This window comes from Epinephelus lanceolatus, chromosome 17 (genome assembly GCF_041903045.1).
Source record: "Epinephelus lanceolatus isolate andai-2023 chromosome 17, ASM4190304v1, whole genome shotgun sequence".
Taxonomy (NCBI): domain Eukaryota; kingdom Metazoa; phylum Chordata; class Actinopteri; order Perciformes; family Serranidae; genus Epinephelus; species Epinephelus lanceolatus.
The window spans coordinates 14,235,771-14,263,563 of NC_135750.1; the positions used below are offsets into that span (position 1 = coordinate 14,235,771).

Here is a 27,793-nt window from a genome sequence, read left to right on the forward strand (position 1 = left end):
TGCAGCTCCTCTAAACTTTTAGCTGAGGTAAAGGTAGGCAGTCATGTCGGATACTTGATTGGAAAAACATAAGCTAAATTAACCCTTCAAATTCACCATGTATGTCATAACTGGCCCACAACAGAATAATGCACCCATAAGCACTTGAAGAGAAACTGTGAAAATATTTACCTGCAGCAGCAATCAGGTGTCGTTCTCACTTTGTAAGAAAATTACAGATGTGTAGCTGAGATCAAAATGAAGGCCGATGCAGATGGATGCAGTCTGAGCACAGGGGCTGGAAGTAAGGGGCCAAGGAAGGGGCCATTGCCGCTCCACTTTACGCTCTGGCCCACATTCATTTAAAGTCACGGATCACTGTATTGTGACAGGAATGATCCCATCCCAAGATGGTCTTTAACTTTATGAGAGATTGTTTCAGAATATAAAATGGTATCTTGACGTGTCTTTACCACATATTGCATGTTAGTGGCTGACCACTTCTGTGCTATCTTCTTTAGAAGAGGAGGTGTAGATTAACAGGAACCCACAGCATTTCCTGACCATATTTATTGTAAAGCGTCTGGAGGCATCACACATTGGTACAGAGGACTTATTCTGGTGTGGTCTTGCAGCTTTCAAAGGTAAATGTTGTGACATTACTTTTTTCCTGTATGTAGAGATTATTTGAAATATTTTTTTAAAACTGCAGAGTACAGAATACTGTGTTCAAACCAACTGTGTTTTATTTCATTTGGATTATTATCTGTCTTTTTCTTTAAATTATTAAAAGAGAGAGTGATTGTGTAACAGTGTAACAAAGATGCGTTTGATGAAATGGATGAAAAGGTTCCAAAAAAACATGCAGAAAGCTACAGAGTTTTGAATTGAATAAAACTGTAAGACAGAACAGAAATGGAGATTATTCGTCCATGTGAACCTCTTCCTCCATAATCAGAGGGCAGAGGGGCATTCAACAAGTAGTGGAGCACCGAGTAAAGAAGACGGTCAAAACGTCCTAAACCTGTTTACATGAGCATTAAACATTACATTAAGTTACTGAAACAACTGAACAGTGTTCTGTGGCTGCAGAAAAGACCTCACAGCAGCGTATACAATATTGTAACCAGAACATGTTGTACCTGAAACTGTATTATTAGGGGTATAGTGTACACTGTTCAGTGATATCACTGATCAGTATGGTCACTTTCTATAACTTCATCTCTTAAACAACAGGTTTCACTCTGAAGAATGGAAGAAGTCAACATTTACAACACTTCACAGGACAACAGCAGCAGCCTCACCTATAACTATGAATATTATAAACAAGTTGCATTCATCATGAACGTGGTGACGATCATCATCATTTGTGTCGGCCTTCCTTTGACCCTTGTGGCCATCTATGCTGTTCGTTCTCTGGTATGTATATTTTTACTTTTACCATATTTATTTATTTACTGTCTGTGCCAAAATCTTGATCTAGGTTAGGGGCCAGGTGTCAGGGGACTGGATGAATTATTGTAATGATTTATACATTCATAGGAAAAATATTACTCCATAGTTACAGTGCACATAAAGCTCCCATTATTAATCTGAATATGCCAATATTTGGAATTTGATGCTGGTCATGAAAACAGCATATTCTGTCTGGATATTCCAAATGAAACATGTGGGATATGAGGGTATTATTCAGGTTTGAGGAGTGATCCCATGTTCCACGGGCATGTTTATCAGAGTATGCACGGCTGCATGTAAACATGAATATTAGTGGAATATCCTTTTATATTATCCATGAAAGACCTTAGTAGGAATATTGTCTTTTCAGAATAAAGGCAAAAAACTGAATATTTTGTGCATGTAAACCTAGTCAGTGACTGTGTGTCTTTTCTGATATTTCAGACAGCACAAAACAGAACGTGATGAAAAGTGAATAAATGGCTCTGATAACAAATTCTGGGCACAGCAAAATGACACATCTGGGAGGAGGTGGACCTCATGTTCACAGCTGCTTTCTAACGTGCACCAATGTTTTCTTGTAGGTGAAAGATGATCATGTTGTTCCGATCTACGTCATCAACCTTCTCATTACTGACCTCATTCAGCTCTGCTGCTTGATCACTTGGGTGCTACCTGAGGACTGGATACTACCTTGGACTGAACTGATTTCATATATCATGTACTTCTATTGTCTGGTGGCCAGTATTGGTTTCATGGTGTGCATCGCCCTGGAAAGGTAGCTGTCTGTCTATCCAGTATGTGTGTACCTGCTTCTGTGTTCAGCCATTGTATTATGATATCATTTTGAAGCTGTGTCTGTCTTGTATTGCAGGTATTTGGTCATCGCCTGCCCACTGTGGTACTGCGTCAGACAAACCATCAAGGTTTCTGTGCTGGTCTGTGTTGTGGTCTGGGCCCTTCCTGCCGTGATTTTCTGTCTTTTTATTGCTGCAAGGAACTCAGCAACCATCAGTGGCATCCTCCTCCTCCTTCCTCTCCCACTGTTCATATTCTTCCTTGGTGGGACCCTCAAAGCCCTGTCTGCTTCCATCTCTGTCCACTCTGACGAAAAACGAAGAATTGTAGGAATGTTGGTCCTGGTGTTGCTTATTTACACACTGTTGTTCCTGCCCACCATTATTTTGTTCCTGGCACGGGGAAGCAGTGGTATTGATAAACGTAAGCTAAGCAACCTGTCTTTCACATTTCTGAAGTTGAGTCCTCTGGCAGACTTATTTCTGTATATTTTCATGAGGAAAGGGACCATTGACAAGCTGTTGGCTTCTGTGTGTTGTTGCAGAATGGACAGTGATGATATCAGCAGTCCAGTGTGAATGATGACAAAATGTCAGCTTCATGTAGGCAGAGAAAGAGAGACAGAGATCCGGGGCTATTCATAAAACATTCAGGGCTGAGGCCTCAGACAGCCAGGCTTAAAGACGCCACTGGTTATAGCTAATGTGTGTCTGTCCCAAACTGTGTTTGTTTTGCTTTTTTAATCTTTATTTTATACAAATAGTTTTGCTGTTTTCATGGGAGGCACGTAGGAAGTGATTCAGAGCAGGATTACACAACAGCTGCAATGTGCTTAACAATATTGATAAATTCTTACTTCACAGTGATGCTAATGGAAAATAGAACAGCAGAAGTAGGTACTAATTCATTGACATGGTAAAATGAAGTCAAATGAAATGGGTCAGTGTGTTGGTGCATGTATGTCGACAAAGTTGTCAAGAAGAACCAGTGACACCCAGAGACAGTATTGGTCTCTGACGTGACAGATGATTGTGGGCTTAGATGTCTGGGCTGATTAGTCAACACCACAGCACACATCTTGTGCATCCATGTATTGCTTTCATTGCTGATGCTGTTCCACTCCCAGTTAAAGATGACTTTGGTTTTAAATAAATCAGCCTATTGTATACATCTGGTGTGGACTCCCTTCCTTCACATTCACTGAGCCAGTTTGTGTCAAGTATATTTCATGTGCATAAGGCCAAGAAGATAAGAGATATGGATCATGTGTAACTATCAGATGCTACTTATAAAATGGTAAGTTCAATATTTATGTATATAAACCTGCAACAAGCTCAGCTGCTATTTACTCATCAGAACAGCAAAGTCTTGAACATACAGACTTAACATGCATGGGCTGATTACAACTTCCTTTGTGGTGTTTTATCAGCCCCACTTTCCTCTTGCACTAATGCATATTTGTGCCTTACAGGCGCATCTCAAAAAATCAAAATATCGTGACAAAGTTCAATATTTCTCGTCAGTTATTTCAGAAAGTGAAAATGGTACATATTGTGGACTCACACAGTCCAGTCCCACATTTCCTCTCTACCTTCGAAGATAATGATAGCCAACACCTCCTCCGTGTGCTGTAGGTGTATCATTGACCTATACTGCATGTTGCAACTTACCATATTTATTAGAAACTTAGCATGCTGAGGACACGACGGACTTTCATGTAGAAAACTCATTCAGGTGGAGCCTTTCAGCTTTCAAAGGTAAATTTTGTGACATTATACTATAAAGCTTTTTTTTTGTTTGTTTTTTTCTGTAAAGATAGAGGCACCATAAACAATTAGGAAGTGATTATGCAACATTTAAGAAGCTGGCAGCTTTGGGCTGTAGCTGTACAGAACACTGTTTTTAAAACAACTCTGTTTTATTACATTTGGGTGATTCACTCTTTTTCGAAATTCGAATGAACAAAGAAAATGAGATGCACAATTAATAGGAAATCAATAAATTAGAAAGTACACTTGTCTGTTTACTGAGAACATGCTGAGAAAGGCTCTTTTTACATTTTCTACTGTTTACTGTATGTTCTAAAAATCATTAATCTTTAGGCATGAAAAAAATGCAGTTTTTGTTTTTGTTTTAAACATGGCTTTTCAAAGACTTTTAAGTCTTTTGCTGAAGAACTAGAAACAGATGAATAAAATATTTTATGTGATACTGTAACAATATATTTTCAATGCTGTTAAACTAGTGTGTTCACATTTTAATGTAATATATTCTCATGCCATAGTGTTAAACCTTGCTGCTGACTCCTCAGCCTCTCCCCTCTCTCTGTCTGTTCCTTCTTCCTGTCCTTGCAACTCTTATGATTCAGTATAAGATGTTTCATGAAATAACAGCATGAAACTTCACACGAAAGATAAAAGAAATGGTTCATCAAGTGAATTAAAAATCCAAAAATCAGAGGTCAGAGCGGCATTCAACCAGTAGTGGAGCATCCAGTTCAGAAGACAGGCAAAACATCCTAAACCAGTTTACACTGACATTCAAATTCCATTACTGAAACAAGCAACATGTACGTCACAGGACCTTGTACTATCTAAAACTATATACCATTTTGGCATCAGACTGATGCCATGACCTTTTGCAGTGGTGAAATGCCACCAGATGCTGTCAGTTTGTAATGAACCTTTTGCAGTGTCATGATACATCACTGGACAACACCTTTTGGGGTGATATGATACGTGACAGGACGGTGTCATATTGAAAAGCTGCTGGTTACGAAGCAATACAAGGAGCTGGAAAGTCCTTATAGGATGTGTGGGTGGGGTGGTGATTGGTCCAACAAACTCTAGACTTTCACCCCGACACATTCTCACACCAACCTCGTTACATATCGACATTTGGTCATGGGCTTTCCACGTCCACATACCATGTGCAAGGTACCCTGGGTGTGTTGGTTGTTGATGGGATGCCGTGTCAAGTTCTGCCTGATACATGCATTGTCTTCTTTCAAAATACACTTCAGTTTTCACAGGAAATTTACTGTTTACATACAGTCTCTCTCAAAATAAACACACTACGTCAATACAACAACACAAATTTAAGCTTTTTTTCCTCCAGCAGTGAACGCAAGTGGTTGGGTTTAAGCAACAAAAACACGTGGTTAGGTTTCAGAAAAAAGAACCCATCCGTCGCCTTAATTCTTGTCCCACTGTGTTTCCCTGATGCTGCAAAACGCCGTTAAACTATAATAGTGCCGACACTGAAGGACAGTTTTTTTCGTCAGTGTCTGACGCCGCAAGTGACTGCCAAAGCGCTCGATTTTGATGACTTTGGAGTGAGAACTGGTTGTCCACCCAGGAGCCCGGTGTTTGCTTCCCATATGAATGTAGAGCCAAACTATGATGTTTTTTTCTCAACTTAACCACATGCTTTTACTGCTGCATTTGGAACAGAACGCATAATGCAACTGCAAAGAGTATTGTCTGACACTTTTCTGCCTGATGAAGACACATAGGTAGTATGAGAGCAGTCCAAGAATTGCCTTATATAGTGTACCAATGACAAGAGTTTAATCCTATGGGCCCGAACGACGCATAGTGCGTCCAAATTCACACCTCTTCTTTATTGATTTTCTCCATGACCGTGCGTCATAGCGAGAAGCCACACATATCACATGAAACAGCGGAATTGTAGCTTTCTGACAAGACCAAGCAAACTTGTCGGTAGTCCAATGTTTTCACAGCGAAAAAAAAATGATAAAGTTACATTAAAATTATGTATAACAAAGCTTTCATACAGCTCTGCACACACGAGTCTTGGATGGATTACTTGCGAATGCAGGCTCGCACAGAAATGCCACGCATATCACATGAAAGCGCAGAACTAGATCTTTCCAGTGATACCACACACATCATTGTGCTGTCATCCCATCGTGCTATAAATCCAGATTAATTGTCTACAAAATAAAAACCTGACTAATTTCTTTACAACCCATTATACAGATCTTGTTATCAGTCACTTCATATAGTGAGGAATATCGTATCTTACCACGTCTTAGGCTTGCGTGTGTTTCTCCCTGTCTATCCACATTTGTAGTCTGGCTTTCAAGATGCAAATATCTCCATATTGTCCAGTTGACACTCCATCAAAGTTTGTATGACAACACCAGCCACTTCACCTTTGCGCACCCAGACAACTGAGGCCTAATTATGCATGCTGACAGGGCCGTAGTCACCATATACATTGAGGGGGACACGTGCCCCTCCACCAATGCCCAAATTGTCCCCCCAATATATAACTGAAACTGAAAAACAAATGTTATCTTGGAGGGTATCATTGCACTTGGTTGACTATTTTTCTATGATCTTAGATGTAAATATTGCATGTTTCCTTCAGATAAAACACATTTTTGATTTGTGAATGAGTCAATGGAATTTCTTGCAATAATGAAAAAATACTGGCAATCATGTCCGCCTGGCACAAACCACATTTAGTTTGTTAGTTTGTCATTTTATCCTTTAATCACAGAAGCAAAGCAGATTTTTTTTTTCGTGTACTGAGCTCAAAACTGCTATGCCGTCTTATTCCTAAACCTTTATTTTAAGTGTTTTTAATTGTATTTAACACTTAAAAGCATCTTAACAATTCTTAAGAAAGTTTTCCTTTTTTGGTGTCTGTTTGTTTTTCTTTTTTATACAAATAAACTAAACAACATACTCCAAAAAAAAAGCTTAATAATGTTTCATTTTTGGTATTTTAGTGATAGGAATGCTAGTTTTTAGGAGGGCTTTTATATGCTTAGCAATATGGAGTCATTAGAATTGACCTATGGCTAAGCCACGCCCCCCTCCACTCACTCGGCCAAACTATCAACATTCAGTGAGCGGCGCAATGGCAGGTGTCACAGTACACGGCATTTCGCGGGAGGCAATTGATAATTTTTGGGGACAAAATGATCAGATTTCATTGAGAAGTAACCAAAAGGGCCTAAACTATGCACTGGAGGGATATATTCATCATTTTATTGTTGAGAAGGTTGATGAAAAGCTTAACTTTCAAGCCAAAATTTACAGGTCACAGCGTACGCTTGTGAACCCCATCTCGTTGCCGTCGCCATCAAAGACAACAAGTTAAAGTGCCACTGAAGTTAAGGTTTTTGGCTCAGAATATGAGAAAAGGATAATGGCCTTCTTACCATCTTTACCAAGAGTGTCTCTCCGTTAGTTTGGTGTTACAGTATTTACACTGAATCATTCAGCATAACGTTTGCCAACCTTTGTTATCTCTGCAATTACAGATAAATTAATGAAGCTAAGCTCCAGAAGTTAACGTTAGCTTAACTAGAGCCCTATGGACAACAGCTAACAGTGATGTATGATCACCAAAGTACAAAACTAGAACAAAATAGGCTAATGAACTCCCAGCAAACAAGGTGACATGAAGAACAACGCAGCTAGGAGCTAACATTAGGCTAACTTTAGCTAACGTTAGCTAGAGATGTTAAAGATAACTTTATATTTCTTTCCAGCAGAGTGACAATATGTTGCCTCAAACACAATGTTGACTTACCTTAAAATAGATGTAGACATCCTTGTTAATCTTATTCACGTTGAGTTGATGTTGTGGTCTAACGTTACCACACAACTTTATCCAAAGGAGACACTTTTCTCGGTTGAGATGTGGTTTATGAAAGGGTAAAAAATGCACCTCGTCGCCCAGCCTCTCAGGATACCTTGTGTCGGAGTTGCATGTACCCCATGCACACCGTTTGACCATTTTTAAACTTCAAATCTCCGAAAACGCACATAAAACCGAAATGACATTCTGTAATGCATTTCAATAAATGTCCAGGCAGAGAATGTCCGAGTGTATGGGAATGGCTATACGCACTGTGATTGGCTCATCACGTTTGAGGGCGGGACTTAGCCATAAGTCAATTAATGTTATAGGCTATAAAATTGTACAGTTTGTGGAAATTAGATAAAATGTGTCTGCCTTTGACTAACTCACTGAATTAAAAACATGGTAGAACTCTATTGTCTTATGGTATATATTGGAATATAACTCAGAAGTACTGCAACCACAGACAAAATTTGGGTGGGTTTAAATCTCTATTTAATATAAACAGTTGTGGTGTTACTTAAGTCCTTAGAATGTTCGACGTCCTGCACTAACAGGGACTGGATAGGAAAAAATAGATATGGCACTTCTCAGTGTTCGATCTCTAAGCCGTGAGACCTGTTTTTAACAGACATGTCCTCGTCACATCTGTAAGTGTCGCAGGGTGTTTTCAGGTCATTATTGAGAAAAGAAGCTTTGCGTTTTCAATTGAATTATCAGAGGAAAATAAAGACATTATTAGCAGGAAATGCACAACATTCTACAACCACACTTTGATATCTATTCAGAGGCAGATGGTTAGCAAAGTTACAGGCGGTGCTGGACTGTCATGACGCACTGTGTAGATATGGTGGTCCTTGACTGGTCTATGTGTGCAACAGTTTTCACTGCATGAACATATTAATGTTTTTTATTTTTTATAGTTGCATCGAAACAATATGATCCACATGACTGAGCATATTTTAACATACAAGCTCAGCTGCTGTTGACTCATCAAAGCTGCAAAATCTTAAACATACAGACCTAACATGCAGGAGCTGATAACCACTTGCTTTGTGATGCTTTATCGGCCTGACCCTCCTCTCACACTTAAGTTTTCTCTCTTTCTCAAGAGATGATGGTCCTGCAAATATCCGCTGTGTAGATTATCGTCAACGAACTGCATGTTACAATTTGCCATATTTATTGTAGACCATTTGGACACTATAAACAGTCAGGAGGTGATTATGCAACATTTACAACATTTAAGAAGCTGACAACTTTGGACTGTAGCTGTACATTAAACTGTGTGTTTACTGTGTTTTTCCTTTAATTTGGGAGAATTATAATTATAATTATAAAAAAATATATATTAAAAAAAAACATAAAAACATGCACAAAGATGCAGTATTTGAATTGGAAAAAAAAGATCTGGGTAAACGAAGAATGTAAGAAGAAGATGAGAGAGCATGCACAATTAGAAAATTAGGTAACACTTTACTTGAAGGTATCTACATAAGGGTGACATGACACTGTTATAACTATGATATGACACTGTCATGAACTTGTCATAAACATTATGTACATGTCATAAATGTTTATGACTGCTGTCATTAAGTGTCATTCGTTGTCTATAATGACAAGTTGATATTGTTTGGGTTGTCTTGATTTGACAACTTGACATTAATTAAAGTGACATTACCAGAAGTTGTCTTGACAAGTTGACATTAACATAAAGACATCTTCTGGTAATGTCATCCTGGTTAATGTCAAGTGATTAGCCAGTGTGTCATATCTGACGTATTCGACAGCACAAAACAGAGATTGATGAAAAATGTATAAATGGCTCTGACTGCAATTACAGAGCAGAACAAGATGACTTATTTTGGGAGAGGTGGAGTTCAGATCGTGTTTACAACTGTTTATTTTCTTTCCATTTCCTGCAGGTGCGAAATGATCATGTTGCTCCAATCTTCATCATCAACCTTCTCATTTCTGACCTCATTCAACTCTGGTGCATGATCGCTGAGGTGGCACAACTTAAGGACGGGATGATAGTTGATATTTTCACACATATTTACTACTTTTGTGGGGAGGTCAGTGGTGGCTTCATGTGGTGCATCGCCTTGGAAAGGTATCAGTCTGTCCATCCAGTATGTGTAAAGCTCGTATTGTATAATCCTGAAGCTGTGTCTATCTTGTATTGCAGGTATCTGGTCATTGCCTGCCCACTGCGGTACTGCTTCAGACGAACCATCAAGATATCTGTGGTGGTCTGTGTTGTGGTCTGGGTCCTTCCTCTTGTCTTCATACTCCCTTTATTTGTCTGCAATGATGTGGAAGTTCAAGAAACCATCCTCACCTTCTTCTGTTTTCTTCCTCTCCCACTGTTCATATTCTTCCTGGGTGGGACCCTCAAAGCCCTGTCTGCTTCCATCTCTGTCCACTCTGATGAAAAACGACGAATTGTAGGAATGTTGGTCCTGGTGCTGCTTATTTACACACTGTTGTTCCTGCCCAGCATCATTTTGTTATTGGTAAAAGAAGCCAGATATAGCGGTATCTACAGAAGCCTGTTTCCTGTGTTTCTTCTGTTGAGTCCTCTGGCAGACTTATTTCTGTATATTTTCATGAGGAAAGGGACCATTGACAAGCTGTTGGCCTCTGTGTGTTGTTGCAAAATGGACAGGAACAATATCAACAGTCCAGCAGTAGTGATGATGAACACATATCCACAGTCAGCTACAGGCGGAGAGGGCGAGAGAGAAAGGGAGACAATAGAGGGAGACAATGTAGGCAGCTAGATAGAGACAGATTCTGTCATCGACTGATATGATTTCCAATAAGACACCGAACTGTCGATACCAACTTGCCTTTTTTGAAATTTTATTCAGGAAAAGGAAGTAAAATCAAGCAAAAGGAGCTCACAATTTCGAGAAAATGATGAAAAGAGTTAGTATGTAACCAGGTAAATTAAAAACATTGACATCTTACAGAATCTATGACCTTTCATTCTGGAATTAAAGCATTTAACGAGATTAATTTCATGAGTTTCATTCATTCTGCATTATATTGTATGCCGAGGGGGCAGAATACATAAACACACTTTTTGCAATTTCCATAGGGCATTTGGAACTGTTAGCATAATGAAATTGCAAAGAGTATTGTCTGACACTTTTCTGCCTGATAAAGACACATATGAGAGCAGTCCAAGAATTGCCTTATATATAAAGTGTGCCAATGACAGGATGGCCAGAGCAGACCATAACTCACAGTGAGGGGTAAGAGCTTTACAACTGGTAACAAGTCTCAGAGAAGCATAGTAAACTGTGTCGACCTCTATGACAGATCGCCATAAACCAGGCATTGTCCAAAGTCTGGCCCAGGGCCCAATTGTGGCCCGCAGACCAATTTTAATTGGCCCTCGGCTTGACTTTCAAAATATACCATATGTGGCCCTTTACACAATAAAGGTTAATCGAGCAAGATCACTTCGCATTTTTACCTTTCACTTCACAATGATAGGACTATCATACAGTTTGTAGACAGGCATCAGGTAGTTATAAATATAAAGTTATAAATCATTAAAAGATAAAAATGGTTGCATTTGTCCCACTTTTTTTTTAAACCCATTTGATGCGAGAATCAGTTGGCCCCCAGGTATTTTCACATTATTTTATCTGGCCCCCATTCAAAAAAGTTTGGACACCCCTGCCAAAAACCAACACAAGTAAAAAAAAAAAAGAGTCTTGAATTTGCTATGGGAGTTCTGCTTGACAGGAAATGATTGGGTAAACCTGCTCTGGTTCACTGCGACGGCTTAAACAAATGTAAATAAAATACACATTTATTAGTTTCGTTAGTTTTTCATTGTTATCCTTTAATCACAGAAGCAAACCAGATATTTTTTATTCACTGAGCTCAAGCTGATATGCCGTCTTATTCCTAAACCTAATTTTAATTGTTTTTGTTTTTATTTAAGACTTAAAAAGCAAGTTTTAACGACATTTTCCTTTTTTTTTTTTACCGAAAAATGTTTTATTTTTGGTGTTTTAATGGTAAAAATGCTAGTTTTTAAGTTTTGATTCAGGGCAAGTATTTTGCTTTTATATGCTTGGCATTATGGACTAATTATTTTATGTTATAGTCTATAAAATTGTACAGTTCTTGGAAATTCAATTAAAAAATCTATCTCTTGATAAAACTGGAAACGTCTGCCTTTGACTAACTCACTGAATTAAAAACATGGTAGAACTCTATTGTCTCATGGTATATATTGGAATATAACTCAGAATTACTGCAACCACAGACAAAATTTGCTTCTTTTTTTTTCCCCAAATTACCAAATGATATTTTCTCATTGCTCACGTGTAGTCTAATGTCATATTTACAAGTATTCATTTGGCCAGCACCACACATAGCGGTTTACTGTTTCCTAGTCACAGCTAGTGTATGTCTCGCTGTGTGTTTTACTTTCTTGAATCTCTATTTAATTTAAATAGTTGTGATGTTACACTACACTTAAGTCCTTAGAATGTTCGACGTCCTGCACTAACAGAGACTGGATAGGAAAAAATAGGTATGGCACTTCTCAATGTTCGATCTCTGAGCCGTGAGACCTGTTTTTAACAGACTTGTGTCATTGTCACATCTGTAAGTGTCGCAGGGTGTTTTCAGGGCATTACTGAGAAAAGAAGCTTTGCGTTTTCAGTTGAATTATCAGAGGAAGATAAAGACATGATAAAACAACGCTGTCTTATTAGCAGGAAATGTACAACATTCTACAAGCACTCTTTGATATCTATTCAGAGGCAGAGGGTTAGCAAAGTTTAACAGGCGGTGCTGGACTGTCATGACGCACTGTGTAGATATGGTGGCCCTGTTTTCTCTCTTCTGTAAGAAATAATGTCTGCTGTGTAGATTATCATCAACCAACTGCATGTTACAATTTGCCATATTTATTGTTGACCATTTGGATGCCAAGGAGACACTGATGTAGGGAACTCATTTGTGTGGGGTCTCGTAGCTTTTAAAGGTAAATTTTGTGACATTAGATTATTAAAAACGATACAGTCAGGAGATGATTATGCAACATTTAAGAAGCTGACAGCATTGCACTGTACATAATACTGTGTGTTTACCGTGTTTTTCCTTTAAATTGGGAGAATTATAAGTATGTGATTGTGTAAAAAAAACCATATGAAAACATGCACAAAGATGCAGTATTCAGATTTTTAAAAAAAAGATCTGGGTAAACGAAGAATGTAAGAAGAATATGAGAGAGCATTCACAATTGACCTATGGCTAAGTCCCGCCCTCAAACGCGATGAGCCAATCACAGTGCGTATAGCCATTCCCATACACTCGGACATTCTCTGCCTGGACGTTCATTGAAATGCATTACAGAAAGTCAGTTTTGTTCGGATTTGTTGGGATCAACACATTAGGCTTCACACGGAGGCACCAAAATGTTGGGAACATAAATTCGGGCTTCACACGGCGGCACCAGATATGTTGGGATCAATATATTAGGTCTCACCAAGAGGCACCAAATATGTAGGGATTTAATTGGCTATCGGAAATAATTAATAATTATTATTAATAATTAATAATCATGTTAAATAATGTGACTTAATTAACATTAAATCACCTCGTGGGGCACCATTCCCGTAAAGGGAAAAATGATAGCCAGTTAAAGATATCAGTCTCATAAAATACGCTAAACTATTAATTTGGAGTTTGATTAATAATTAAATTATTTTTTTTACTTTTTTTATATACTTTATTAATCCCCGAGGGGAAATTCAATTTTTCACTCTGTTTGTCAATCACACACAGGTCCGAAAACACACATGCACAAACTGGACCTTTCCATGCACTAAGTGGAGAGATGTCAGAGTGGGCTGCCCATGACAGGCGCTGGCACCTCTCCAGCTACCAGTCCACACTCCATATTTTGGTCTGGACGCGGACTTGCTTGGTGTGTATATTTGTGTGTGTGTGTGTGAGAGAGAAAAGAGAAAGACAAAGGCGAGTGTGGTGACCAAGGAGCCGTTTGGCCTACAAAACAAAATGGCTGACAACAGAGAACTACCAAAATGGCCAAATCAAGGCTTGCTTCAGGTCGGGAGAGGTGTTTGTCTGACCGTGTGCTCAGGACAAAGACAAAGGAAAAGAAGCGGGAACTTTGAGATGCCTGTTTGGGTGTAGCTCTGGTGAAAGCGTATTTGTTAATGAGTCTATGTGAATGTGATATGTGTTGCAAACAGTCTGGATTAGTGTAGAGATTGTTTAGTTGTGTGCAAGAATCTGTTTGTGAACAGTATTAGCAAACTAAACACTTAGCTTTGGCGAAGCCAACTAATCAATGACCTAACTGCCAACAATCACAAGAATAACTCAGTAAACAGCATCAAATCACATACAACAAGTTAAACAGTCTTGCTTAGCCTGTAAAGCTGTGATAAGCTATGCCCAGTTGTTACGTTACCGATCCTTGAATGGATGGGAGAAAGAGTCACTTGGTGGTGTACTGCTTTGTTAGCCAGCAGAAGAAGGCTGGGAACATGGTTCCAGGTGCAGTCTTTGTTGGATCCTTTGTTCCAAAGGTGAAACTCCAAGGAAGCTGGTCGTTCAGGGTTTAGCAGAGTTAGACACTGGGTGCTCACTCACTTAGTTCCTTGTTGCTGGAAAGCTAGTTGCAAACCTTGTGTTCGCAAGAGAGTCTGTGATCAATTGCCCTCCCTTTAGTGGTTTGGGGCTATGGAGCAAGGGTCTGGGCCTCTGCTGTTCCAGGCCCAGCCGGAAAGAGGTGTTAACTGTTCAACAGCTAGAGCAAGAGAGAGAAGGCTTGAAAGGAGCAGGCCTTAGCTTAGAGTTTGGTGACATCACAGAGGGGCATGTCACTGTAACAGTACTGTCCAATCAAGTTGTGAGACTTGTGTCTCACTAAGGTGTGAGGTGAGACCTCCTGTGGAGATAGGTGTCACCTAGCTCTCTTTGTTTGAAAGACAAAGAGCATGCAGAGGAAAAAGCCTTTAAATCTCCAGTTTAGATTTGACCAAATGACAAAACATCTGTGGTCCTGTGAATCCCAACACGGCTAAACGTGGAAGACCCAGTATGTCTCCGGAACCACAGCATGTCCATCACAGACCATAAGTTCAGGATGCAAGGCCTCTGCCTGAAGTGCAGTATGACATGGTTGACCACATGCCAAATTATGATGATAAGACAGAGGCCACCAGACGCAAGAGGCCATACTGCACAGGAAAAATGCACATCTTTTGTGACAAATGCAACATCCACCTGTGCTTTGTGCCACACCGAAACTGCTTCAAGGCTGCTCATCGTAAATGAGTGATTACATGAAAATATCCAGCAAGCTGATGCTTTTCCAGTTGCTTTGTAAATGTGTGATCAGTTGTTACATGGTTAGCTTTCTATATTAAAAAGTATGGCAATGCATTTTGAAGTTCCATGATAGATTACTGAAGGCAAAACAGATTTCTTGAAGTTACATTACCCACAATCATACAAGTTCATGTGTATGTTATGCAGAAATCCAGTTCCAGGTGTTTAGGTCATAACTGATTAGTTATTACATTATTACATTATGACATTTTACGCTCATTTAGTTGTGGCGTCCATTGTAATGGACATGAAAAAACACAAATAAAAACATGAGTTTGCAAAACTGTCTTTTTTCCCCTTTATTTCTATGCTGAAGAGGAGTAAAAATCAGCTGGATAAAAAAAAAATTGCGAGATTACTTAAGAATTTAAAATTATATTTTCACTGTCTTTACATACATTGCATGTTAGTGGCTGACGACTTCTGTGCTATCTTCTTTAGAAGAGGAGGTGTAGATTAACAGGAACCCACAGCATTTCCTGACTTACCATATTTATTGTAAAGCACCTGGAGGCATCACACATTGGTACAGAGGACTTATTCTGGTGTGGTCTTGCAGCTTTCAAAGGTAAATGTTGTGACATTACTTTTTTCCTGTATGTAGAGATTATTTGAAATATTTTTTTAAAACTGCAGAGTACAGAATACTGTGTTCAAACCAACTGTGTTTTATTTCATTTGGATTATTATCTGTCTTTTTCTTTAAATTATTAAAAGAGAGAGTGATTGTGTAACAGTGTAACAAAGATGCGTTTGATGAAATGGATGAAAAGGTTCCAAAAAAACATGCAGAAAGCTACAGAGTTTTGAATTAATTAAAACTGTAAGACAGAACAGAAATGATCATGACTGCGTAGACATTTCAGGAAGTGAGTCCACTTAGCTCGAAGAGTTTTCTGTTGATTATATGTTATGTAACCCAGGACAGGATACAGTTAGTTTATGATTCAGTTAATGTTGTTTCTGTAAAATAAGAGCATGAATCAGCACATAAAAGACATTGGAGATTATTCGTCCATGTGAACCTCTTCCTCCATAATCAGAGGGCAGAGAGGCATTCAACAAGTAGTGGAGCATCAAGTAAAGAAGACGGTCAAAACGTCCTAAACCCATTTACATGAGCATTAAACATTACATTAAATTACTGAAACAACTGAACAGTGTTCTGTGGCTGCAGAAAAGACCTCACAGCAGCGTATACAATATTGTAACCAGAACATGTTGTACCTGAAACTGTATTATTTCATTAAATTATATGAGCAGAAATATAACAAATATTGAGCTTTTATTTCTTTTTTTTGTGTGGTTATAGTGTAAACTGTTCAGTGATATCACTGAACAACATGGTCCCTTTCTATAACTTGATCTCTTAAACACTAGGTTTTACTTTGAAGCATAATCATTTGAAACTGTATAATTTGATTAATTAATATTAGCAGACAATGCAACAAATATTGAGCTTTTTTTAAAAAAATATTGGATGTAAGCTTACTGTATTTGTGTTTGTGTGACCTTGCACGACACAGCTTTAGCAATATTGCTAGATAACGGCAGATATTAGGCAACATGTTCCATTTCCATAACCTCATCTCTTAAACAACAGGTTTCACTCTGAAGAATGGAAGAAGTCAACATGAACAACACTTCACAGGACAACAGCAGCCTCACCTATAACTATGGAGGTTATAAACCAGTTGAATTCATCATGAAAGTGGTGACGATCATAATCATGTGTATCGGCCTTCCTTTGACCCTTGTGGCCATCTATGCTGTTCGTTCTCTGGTATGTATATTTTTACTTTTACCATATTTATTTATTTACTGTCTGTGCCAAAATCTTGATCTAGGTTAGGGGCCAGGTGTCAGGGGACTGGATGAATTATTGTGATGATTTATACATTCACAGGAAAAATATTACTCCATAGTTACAGTGCACATAAAGCTTCCATTATTAATCTGAATATGCCAATATTTGGAATTTGATGCTGGTCATGAAAATAGCATATTCTGTCTGGATATTCCAAATTAGGCCTTTTCCCAAATTTGCATATTCCAAATAAAACATGTGGTATATGAGGGTATTATTCAGGTTTGAGGAGTGATCCCATGTTCCACGGGCATGTTTATCAGAGTATGCACGGCTGTAATGTAAACATGAATATTAGTGGAATATCCTTTTATATTATCCATGAAAGACCTTAGTAGGAATATTGTCTTTTCAGAATAAAGGCAAAAAACTGAATATTTTGTGCATGTAAACCTAGTCAGTGACTGTGTGTCTTTTCTGATATTTCAGACAGCACAAAACAGAGTGTGATGAAAAGTGAATAAATGGCTCTGATAACAAATTCTGGGCACAGCAAAATGACACATCTGGGAGGAGGTGGACCTCATGTTCACAGCTGCTTTCTAACGTGCACCAATGTTTTCTTGCAGGTGAAAGATGATCATGTTGTTCCGATCTACATCATCAACCTTCTCATTACTGACCTCATTCAGCTCTGCTGCATGATTGCTTGGGTGCTACCTGTGGACTGGATACTCAGTGGCCGATTTATCTTACTTTCAATTTACGGCTATTGTCTGGTGGTCAGTATTGGTTTCATGGTGTGCATCGCCCTGGAAAGGTAGCTGTCTGTCTATCCAGTATGTGTGTACCTACTTCTGTGTTCAGCCATTGTATTATGATATCATTCTGAAGCTGTGTCTGTCTTGTATTGCAGGTATTTGGTCATCGCCTGCCCACTGTGGTACCGCTTCAGACGAACTATCAAGATCTCTGTGCTGGTCTGTGTTGTGGTCTGGGCCCTTCCTCCTGTCATTTCCTGTCTTCTTATTGCTGCAAGGAATCCAGCAACCATCAGTGGCATCCTCCTCCTTCCTCTCCCACTGTTCATATTCTTCCTTGGTGGGACCCTCAAAGCCCTGTCTGCTTCCATCTCTGTCCACTCTGACGAAAAACGAAGAATTGTAGGAATGTTGGTCCTGGTGCTGCTTATTTACACACTGTTGTTCCTGCCCACCATTATTTTGTCCCTGGCACGGGGAAGCAGTGGTATCGATTGATATACACTAAACAACCTGTCTTTAACATTTGTGCAGTTGAGTCCTCTGGCAGACTTATTTCTGTATATTTTCATGAGGAAAGGGACCATTGACAAGCTGTTGGCTTCTGTGTGTTGTTGCAGAATGGACAGTGATGATATCAGCAGTCCAGTGTGAATGATGACAAAATGTCTACAGTCAGCTTCATGTAGGCAGAGAAAGAGAGACAGAGATCCGGGGCTATTCATAAAACATTCAGGGCTGAGGCCTCAGACAGCCAGGCTTAAAGACGCCACTGGTTATAGCTAATGTGTGTCTGTCCCAAACTGTGTTTGTTTTGCTTTTTTAATCTTTATTTTATACAAATAGTTTTGCTGTTTTCATGGGAGGCACCTAGGAAGTGATTCAGAGCAGGATTACACAACAGCTGCAATGTGCTTAACAATATTGATAAATTCTGACTTCACAGTGATGCTAATGGAAAAACAGAACAACAGAAGTAGGTACTAATTCATTGACATGGTAAAATGAAGTCAAATGAAATGGGTCAGTGTGTTGGTGCATGTATCTCGACAAAGTTGTCAAGAAGAACCAGTGACACCCAGAGACAGTATTGGTCACTGACGTGACAGATGATTGTGGGCTTAGATGTCTGGGCTGATTAGTCAACACCACAGCACACATCTTGTGCATCCATGTATTGCTTTCATTGCTGATGATGTTCCACTCCCAGTTAAAGATGACTTTGGTTTTAAATAAATCAGCCTATTGTATACATCTGGTGTGGACTCCCTTCCTTCACATTCACTGAGCCAGTTTGTGTCAAGTATATTTCATGTGTATAAGGCCAAGAAGATAAGAGATATGGATCATGTGTAACTATCAGATGCTACTTATAAAATGGTAAGTTCAATATTTATGTATATAAACCTGCAACAAGCTCAGCTGCTATTTACTCATCAGAACAGCAAAGTCTTGAATATACAGACTTAACATGCATGGGCTGATTACAACTTCCTTTGTGGTGTTTTATCAGCCCCACTTTCCTCTTGCACTAATGCATATTTGTGCCTTACAGGCGCATCTCAAAAAATCAAAATATCGTGACAAAGTTCAATATTTCTCGTCAGTTATTTCAGAAAGTGAAAATGGTACATATTGTGGACTCACACAGTCCAGTCCCACATTTCCTCTCTACCTTCGAAGATAATGATAGCCAACACCTCCTCCGTGTGCTGTAGGTGTATCATTGACCTATACTGCATGTTGCAACTTACCATATTTATTAGAAACTTAGCATGCTGAGGACACGACGGACTTTCATGTAGAAAACTCATTCAGGTGGAGCCTTTCAGCTTTCAAAGGTAAATTTTGTGACATTATACTATAAAGCTTTTTTTTTTTTAAAGATAGAGGCACTATAAACAATTAGGAAGTGATTATACAACATTTAAGACGCTGGCAGCTTTGGGCTGTAGCTGTACAGAACACTGTTTTTAAAACAACTCTGTTTTATTACATTTGGGTGATTCACTCTTTTTCCATAAATTGCAAGGAAAAAATTTCGAATGAACAAAGAAAATGAGATGCACAATTAATAGGAAATCCATAAACATTAGAAAGTACACTTGTCTATTTATTTAGAACATGCTGAGAAAGGCTCTTTTTACATTTTACTGTTTACTGTATGTTCTAAACCATCATTAATCTTTAGGCATGAAAAAAATGCAGTTTTGGTTTTTGTTTTAAGCATGCCTTTTCAAAGACTTTTAAGTCTTTTGCTGAAGAATTAGAAACAGATGAATAAAATATTTTATGTGATACTGTAACAATATATTTTCAATGCTGTTAAACATTCACATTTTAATGTGATATACAGTACAGGCCAAAAGTTTGGACACACCTTCTCATTCAATGCGTTTTCTTTATTTTCATGACTATTTACATTGTAGATTCTCACTGAAGGCATCAAAACTATGAATGAACACATGTGGAGTTATGTACTTAACAAAAAAAGGTGAAATAACTGAAAACATGTTTTATATTCTAGTTTCTTCAAAATAGCCACCCTTTGCTCTGATTACTGCTTTGCACACTCTTGGCATTCTCTCCATGAGCTTCAAGAGGTAGTCACCTGAAATGTTTTTCCAACAGTCTTGAAGGAGTTCCCAGAGGTGTTTAGCACTTGTTGGCCCCTTTGCCTTCACTCTGCGGTCCAGCTCACCCCAAACCATCTCGATTGGGTTCAGGTCCGGTGACTGTGGAGGCCAGGTCATCTGCCGCAGCACTCCATCACTCTCCTTCTTGGTCAAATAGCCCTTACACAGCCTGGAGGTGTGTTTGGGGTCATTGTCCTGTTGAAAAATAAATGATCGTCCAACTAAACGCAAACCGGATGGGATGACATGTCGCTGCAGGATGCTGTGGTAGCCATGCTGGTTCAGTGTGCCTTCAATTTTGAATAAATCCCCAACAGTGTCACCAGCAAAACACCCCCACACCATCACACCTCCTCCTCCATGCTTCACAGTGGGAACCAGGCATGTGGAATCCATCCGTTCACCTTTTCTGCGTCTCACAAAGACACGGCGGTTGGAACCAAAGATCTCAAATTTGGACTCATCAGACCAAAGCACAGATTTCCACTGGTCTAATGTCCATTCCTTGTGTTTCTTGGCCCAAACAAATCTCTTCTGCTTGTTGCCTCTCCTTAGCAGTGGTTTCCTAGCAGCTATTTGACCATGAAGGCCTGATTGGCGCAGTCTCCTCTTAACAGTTGTTCTAGAGATGGGTCTGCTGCTAGAACTCTGTGTGGCATTCATCTGGTCTCTGATCTGAGCTGCTGTTAACTTGCGATTTCTGAGGCTGGTGACTCGGATGAACTTATCCTCAGAAGCAGAGGTGACTCTTGGTCTTCCTTTCCTGGGTCGGTCCTCATGTGTGCCAGTTTCGTTGTAGCGCTTGATGGTTTTTGCGACTCCACTTGGGGACACATTTAAAGTTTTTGCAATTTTCCGGACTGACTGACCTTCATTTCTTAAAGTAATGATGGCCACCCGTTTTTCTTTAGTTAGCTGATTGGTTCTTGCCATAATATGAATTTTAACAGTTGTCCAATAGGGCTGTCGGCTGTGTATTAACCTGACATCTGCACAACACAACTGATGGTCCCAACCCCATTGATAAAGCAAGAAATTCCACTAATTAACCCTGATAAGGCACACCTGTGAAGTGGAAACCATTTCAGGTGACTACCTCTTGAAGCTCATGGAGAGAATGCCAAGAGTGTGCAAAGCAGTAATCAGAGCAAAGGGTGGCTATTTTGAAGAAACTAGAATATAAAACATGTTTTCAGTTATTTCACCTTTTTTTGTTAAGTACATAACTCCACATGTGTTCATTCATAGTTTTGATGCCTTCAGTGAGAATCTACAATGTAAATAGTCATGAAAATAAAGAAAACGCATTGAATGAGAAGGTGTGTCCAAACTTTTGGCCTGTACTGTATAATATATATGAGTTCCCTATGCCATGTGTGCTGGTTTGTCCCTCACATCCACAGAGTCTACATTAAATACGGTGAATGACGACAGGGTGTATAGTTACATGATAACCTGCACCTGCTTCTAAAAAAAGGTAGGCAGGCATGTACACAGTGTATGCAAAGCACATCACAACGGCAGATCTAATCAACAGGAAAGAAACATGTATAGTCCGTTGATAAACACCTGCCAGTTCTTTCTGTGCATAGAAATGATGATTTATACAGTCCACATATCATTTTTGTGTTGATTTATGCTCATATATAATATATATACTATTACTATATATATATATACATATATTTCTAAGGTGGCCCCAGTGCAACTGCCCCACCTGCACCGTCTATATTTACACCTCTGGTCCTGTCTCTATCATTTCTGTTTGCCTACTCCCCTTTCTCCGCCCACATGAAGTTGATTGTGGACATGTTGCCATCATTTATACTGCTTGACTGCTAACATCATTGCTGTCCATTCTGCAACAACAAAGAGAAGCCAAAACCTTGTCTATGTCCCTTTCCTCATGAAAATATACATAACTGAGTCTGCGAGAGGACTCAATCTAAGAAACACAAAAGACACGTTGCTGACAATATTGTTATTTCTGCCGTTCTCTGTCAGGGACCAAATGATGCTGGGCAGGAACAGCAGAGTGTAAAGAAGCAGCACCAGGACCAAAACTCCCACAATCGGACGTTTTTTTAGTCAGAGGGAACTGAGATGGAAGCAGACAGGGCTTTGAGGGTCCCACCCAAGAAGAATATGAGCAGTGGAAGGGGTAGGAGTAAAAAGGTGGCGGAGATTGCTTCTGTGACCACAAAATTTACACAAAAATAGGAAGGGAGGATATAGATTGTAGGAAGGGGCCAGACCATGACACAGACCAGCACAGAGGTCTTGATGGTTCGTCTGAAGCGGTGGGAAGGCGATGACCAAAAACCTGCAATACAAGACAGACACAGCTTCAGAATGATATCATAATACAATGGCTCAGCACAGAAGTAGGTACACACATACTGGATAGACAGACAGCTACCTTTCCAGGGCGATGCACACCATGAAGCAAGCACTTGCCATCACACCAAAGAAGTAAATATAAACAGTGTTATACTTCTTCCAGTCCTCAGGTTTTTCCAACCAAACGATTGTTCAGCAGAGCTGAATGAGGTCAGAAATGAGAAGGTTGATGATGTAGATCGGAGCAACGTGATCATTTTGCACCTGCAGGAATTGATGAAAGGAAAAAAGACAGTTTTAAAGATGTTCTGAACTTCACCTCCTCCAAAAAGGTTATCTTGCTCATATCTTACTACAGTCAGAGGTGTGGCTTCATTTTGCCTTCCCTGTCAGTTATATAAACAACGGATTGCGTGTCAACACTTATAGTAAATAAATGAAACTCAGTCATAATGCATACCAGGGAGTAAAGAGCAAAGATGGCCATGAGGGTCAAAGGAAGGGCGATACCAATGATGATGCATGTCACCACAATTGTGATGAATCCAACTTCTTCATTATGACCGTAGTAGTCGTAGGAGGAGTTGCTGTAATCAAAGCTGTCCTCCCATCAACTGTTGCAGGGATCTTCCATTTTCCTGAGTGAAACTTACAAGAAGAACATTTCTACCGATTTCATGCTTGTTTTTTTCATTTCCACATCCTTTACTTCGCCTCTTCAAAATATTGTACATGTTTCCCATCATCTCAGGTTATTTGTTTGTCACACAGTCAGGTGCTTTGTTTTTAATAGGTCAAATTTGAATGTACATGAAGCAAAGGGGGGTGGAGGATGCCAAAAGAGGTCTGTGACTGGTTGCAGTATAGTCCTCCAGTATGGGGTCAGATTAGTCTCATAATGAATGAACTCACGCAGGGTTTTTCACGAATGCACATGCTCTGGTTTGCAGTTGTATTTCGGACTCACTAATGCACACGATCTGTTTCGCAAATATAATGTTTATGCAAACTTGTAATATAAATTCGGAAATGCACACGCTTTGTTTCACAAATATTATTTTGAGGCACACGTGTAATATAAATTCACAGATCATGCGAATCGCTGAATGTGCATTTACAAACTGCTTCTCATTTGTGAACCTCTCTACATTTGTGACAGAAACCTGTGTGGTGAATTTTGAGACTCCCCTGACGTCGCAGGTCAACGGACGTCACCATAAGCTGATAAATCTGTCAATCAAATTTATGATTCTGATTGACAGATTCATCAGTTAATCAGGTGTGTTCACTTTCAGCCAATCGTATGGCTCCTTACATTTTCTCCACACTTTTGTGGAGACAAAGAATTTTATGACGAAGTTATTTGGCTGGTCGCTTCTGCACTCATTTGTGTATACTGTGAATAAAAACGGAGAGCTCGCAAATCCTTGAGGTACCCCAGTTCTACAGTATTTTACCTCTGATAGTGTTTCATTTACACTGACTTGTTGGGGTCTGTTTGTTTAAGAGGCATCAGATAGCATCTTTTCCTAAATATATCATTATGAAAATAATGTGGGCTGCACAGGGTAGTGGCCACAGTAAAATCAGACTATCAGCGTTTACATAGGTTACTTAGTGGCTTTGCAATCAATTTGTAATAAGCTTCTGCCATCGGGGGCGAAATTTCGTGGAAAAAAACTGCTTTACGGCAAGAAACGCGTCATGCAAGTTTTCCCGGAGGAGGCCTCCCTGTCTGCCCGCGCACAGGAAAAGCCATCCAGCTGGATCAAAGAGTCAGGGATGTCCTTACGGAGCCACAATTCAGTGAAAACCATGATACACGACTCTCTGTACTCATGGCAATGTCATGTATTTAGTCTTAGCTCCTCCATTTTACTGCTCAGTGATCTCACATTACTAAGGATAATAGAAGAGGTGGTTTACTACCCCTTCGTCGTAGACGTTGTGTGACACCTCTGTGCCTGCCTCTCTTTCGCTGATGAGGCCCTCTGGCAGCTGGCCTCCTTTTCACCTCCGAAGGCAGGTGCTCTGGCGGCGTGTCCCCACTGCGCCGACAGGCAAGCCAGGAACTCCTTCGTGTAGACAAGGCATAGTGTATTGTCCGTGGAGAGTGGGAGCAGACTCTTACATAGTTCACTGATCGTCAGGAGAAGTAACAACAAGGGCAGGAGAGTCTTCATGGTTTAATACCACACAAGTAGTCCGCTGAAAAGTACGCTGAAGAGCATCGGCTGCCGCTATCAGCTGGAGGCTAGTAGGTCCGCAAGTCAGCGTCTGCTAGCGGTTAAGTTAATTTGCAGTCCAAAGTGCATCTTCCGACGTGCAGACTACCACGCGTTTAGTGTAGACACATATAAAGCACAGTTATTGCGTGCTGAATAAAACGTGAGTAAAAACACATAAAATAAGTTAGTACGAGCAACAAGTAGCCACAGCAGCACTGAGTCTGTGTCGTCAGCCGTGCAGCACCACCGTGATTGTCTGCCTTGCCCTGATTTGTTTCACCTGTTCCTCCTTATCTCCCTGCTCTCCTTGAGTATAAGTCTTCGAGCTCCCCTTGTCTATTGGCAGTGTGTCTGCGTTGGTCTTCTGTGATCCTTGTTGGTTTCCCTCCGTGTTCCTTCATTACCAGTTTAGTTTTTATGTTCTTTCCATTTTTACTTTGTTTTACTTCCGTGTGCTTCCTCAGTTCTGTTGCCTGCTTATTTTTGTCTTTTGCTAACAGCTTAAATGAGCTACGTAAGTTTATGCACATTTCAGTGGACAAATGCATGCTTATGACTGGAGGAGAGTATTACCCTTAGAGTCCAGTAGAGGGCTCCGCCTGTGTGAGAGAGAACCAAACCGACACAGTATGAGCTGATGTTTACCAATAATCCCCTATAAAGCATCATGTGTTATGAAATGTGACCTGGGTAATAACATTAATTGCTTTTTTTTTTTTTTTTTTTTTTAAAAAACAAGGTCTTGTCTCTGTGCATGATTCCCCCGCATGTCTCCTATACTTTATCATGCTCTATGCATGTGAACTCAGTGTGCCCACACTGCAAGTGTCACCAAAGTAGTAAGTGAAACATGCAGATATGATATCTGATGAACAGTTCCTTTTGCATGTGCGTCCACACACATACTTTGCCAACTTAACTCTGATGTATCTTTGCATTTATACATTTTATTGTGTAGCAGCCTTTGATATAAACAACTCTAGACATGGACTCTGCATCCCTTTTTCCCACACTCACCTGAGCATCAAAATAGTGTCCTGATCCAACACAGTGAACTTGCTGCCTCACCTATAGATCCATAGCAGACACATTCTCCCTCACAATAGTAATAACTCTATGGGTTAGTGTTGACATAGTGAATGTGTCAGGACACATTTTATCCCAGATATCAGCGCAGGAAAGTCAGGAACCAGGATCTCCATTTTGACCAGGGTCCCATTTCCCCAAAGTGAAGACTATCCCCTAATAGACTCCGAGACTCCAAACTGTGTGTCAGGGATCATAAAATCCATCTTTCCAATCTTTTTACAGTCCAACTTGTGCATGCCAAAATGTATTTTCAACAAGGGGGGGGGGGCTGCCCTGGATACGTGCATGTGTGCAACAGTTAACGTGTATGCCTGTGTTGATGTTTAGAATAAACGAGTGACAGTTGTTGGTCATGTTTTCTATAATTCAATCTGAAGCGTGTCTGAATACAATATTACAGCCAGATAAACAGCTTGATCCATGCCATCAAGGATATTTAAATCTGCCAAAAGCTCAGCTGCCAGACTCATGAAAAGTTCAAAATTTAACAACACAGACTTAACATGCACGAGCTGATTATCACTTACTTAGTGGTGTTTTATTCAACATGTTATTAATGATGCTTCAGATCCTGTAAATATCCACTCTGTCTGTCCTCAGAATCAGCAGCTGTCACTACTTTCTCTGCGCACAGCATTGGTCTTTATCTCTATACCTCATGTCTGGAGTGTGCCAAAGGCACTTTTGGTAATTTCATTGCCAGGCTACCTGGACTCGGAGTATGGTCAGAAAGAATGCATTATCATACATTATAGGCTGGTGTGTTAAAGGAGATCTACCTGTAATGACACACTGACAGTTGGAGAATCCTGTTGAGAGTTTTCCTTAAAAGAAACTAATGTTGTCTGAGACCAGTAAAGTTTCATATATGAATAGAGCAGCTCAAATACAATGGAAGCAGAAAAGTTGTGCTTACAATTAATTTTATTTAATGCTCTTATGAAAACAAGCTTCTCAAGATGATAACAAAATCAACCATTTTCACAGAAAACAAAAGGATATTTCCTCTTCTTACTGTAATCTTTATCAGAGATTATGAGGGCCATGCCAACATGCAGCATGCACAGACGGTGACTTCCTGATTTCTGAGTTCATCATAATTATCTTGCAATCTCAAGAAAACAGAAGTGGTTTTCTCATGATAAATTTTCTCATTATCTTGAGAAATCTACATTTTGTTTTCTCAAGAATCCACATTACTTTATTCTTTTTTTTTAATTAATGCATTACCACAAGAAAACAAGCTTTGTTATCTCAAGGTAAAAAAACAATTGACCCGTGATCTTAAAATAACGACTTGATTTTATTCTTGCAATCTGAGAACAAAACTATTGCCTCTCGCATCTTCATGATGCTGCATAAATGTGGTCCTAGTAATGGTCCACAAATGAATTAGTTATTAATTAATTATTAATTAACTTAATGAGGAGGTGTGGTTGACCTTGTTGCTAGGTATGATGCATTCTTTTAACAGATGTTAAAAGAGAGACACACAGCCCTTTGTGAACTGCACAGTGTGGACACCCAGTGGAAATGAAATGAGCTGCTGACTGTTAAAGTGTTGTCATTGTTAGTGTGATCACTGTGCTGACTGAAGGTTTAACACAGACCAAAGTCATCACTGCTGCACTGATACATTTTTACAGTTTTCCAAATATCTTAGTGTTGTGGTTGTTTTATGTCTGGTGT

The 27,793-nt window shown here is 39.6% G+C and overlaps 2 protein-coding genes and 2 pseudogenes across 2 annotated transcripts; 3 read left to right on the top strand and 1 right to left on the bottom strand.

The window, feature by feature from the left end:
* The first annotated feature begins 563 nt into the window (after window positions 1–563).
* LOC144458367 (G-protein coupled receptor 4-like) lies at window positions 564–3,398 on the top strand. Its single transcript, XM_078160691.1, has 4 exons — window positions 564–623; window positions 1,216–1,398; window positions 2,019–2,212; window positions 2,309–3,398. Exons 2-4 carry the CDS (start codon window positions 1,231–1,233, stop codon window positions 2,808–2,810), a joined length of 864 nt encoding a protein of 287 aa, XP_078016817.1. The 5' UTR covers window positions 564–623; window positions 1,216–1,230; the 3' UTR covers window positions 2,811–3,398.
* A 6,307-nt stretch (window positions 3,399–9,705) lies between these two features.
* LOC144458431 (G-protein coupled receptor 4-like) lies at window positions 9,706–10,666 on the top strand (annotated as a pseudogene).
* A 5,094-nt stretch (window positions 10,667–15,760) lies between these two features.
* LOC144458361 (G-protein coupled receptor 4-like) lies at window positions 15,761–19,063 on the top strand. The gene is made up of 4 exons (XM_078160667.1): window positions 15,761–15,811; window positions 16,847–17,026; window positions 17,680–17,870; window positions 17,967–19,063. The coding sequence occupies exons 2-4, from the start codon at window positions 16,862–16,864 to the stop codon at window positions 18,307–18,309; spliced, it is 699 nt and encodes a 232-aa protein (XP_078016793.1). The 5' UTR covers window positions 15,761–15,811; window positions 16,847–16,861; the 3' UTR covers window positions 18,310–19,063.
* A 3,206-nt stretch (window positions 19,064–22,269) lies between these two features.
* On the bottom strand, window positions 22,270–24,970 carry LOC117248129 (G-protein coupled receptor 4-like; annotated as a pseudogene).
* Between the last annotated feature and the right edge of the window lie 2,823 nt (window positions 24,971–27,793).

Coding starts and splice junctions, on each gene's coding strand:
- LOC144458367 (XM_078160691.1), top strand. CDS start 1,231: ATGGAAGAAGTCAACATTTACAACACTTCACAGGACAACAGCAGCAGC. Junction 1,399..2,018: donor TCTATGCTGTTCGTTCTCTG/GTATGTATATTT, acceptor GTTTTCTTGTAG/GTGAAAGATGATCATGTTGT. Junction 2,213..2,308: donor GTGTGCATCGCCCTGGAAAG/GTAGCTGTCTGT, acceptor CTTGTATTGCAG/GTATTTGGTCATCGCCTGCC.
- LOC144458361 (XM_078160667.1), top strand. CDS start 16,862: ATGGAAGAAGTCAACATGAACAACACTTCACAGGACAACAGCAGCCTC. Junction 17,027..17,679: donor TCTATGCTGTTCGTTCTCTG/GTATGTATATTT, acceptor GTTTTCTTGCAG/GTGAAAGATGATCATGTTGT. Junction 17,871..17,966: donor GTGTGCATCGCCCTGGAAAG/GTAGCTGTCTGT, acceptor CTTGTATTGCAG/GTATTTGGTCATCGCCTGCC.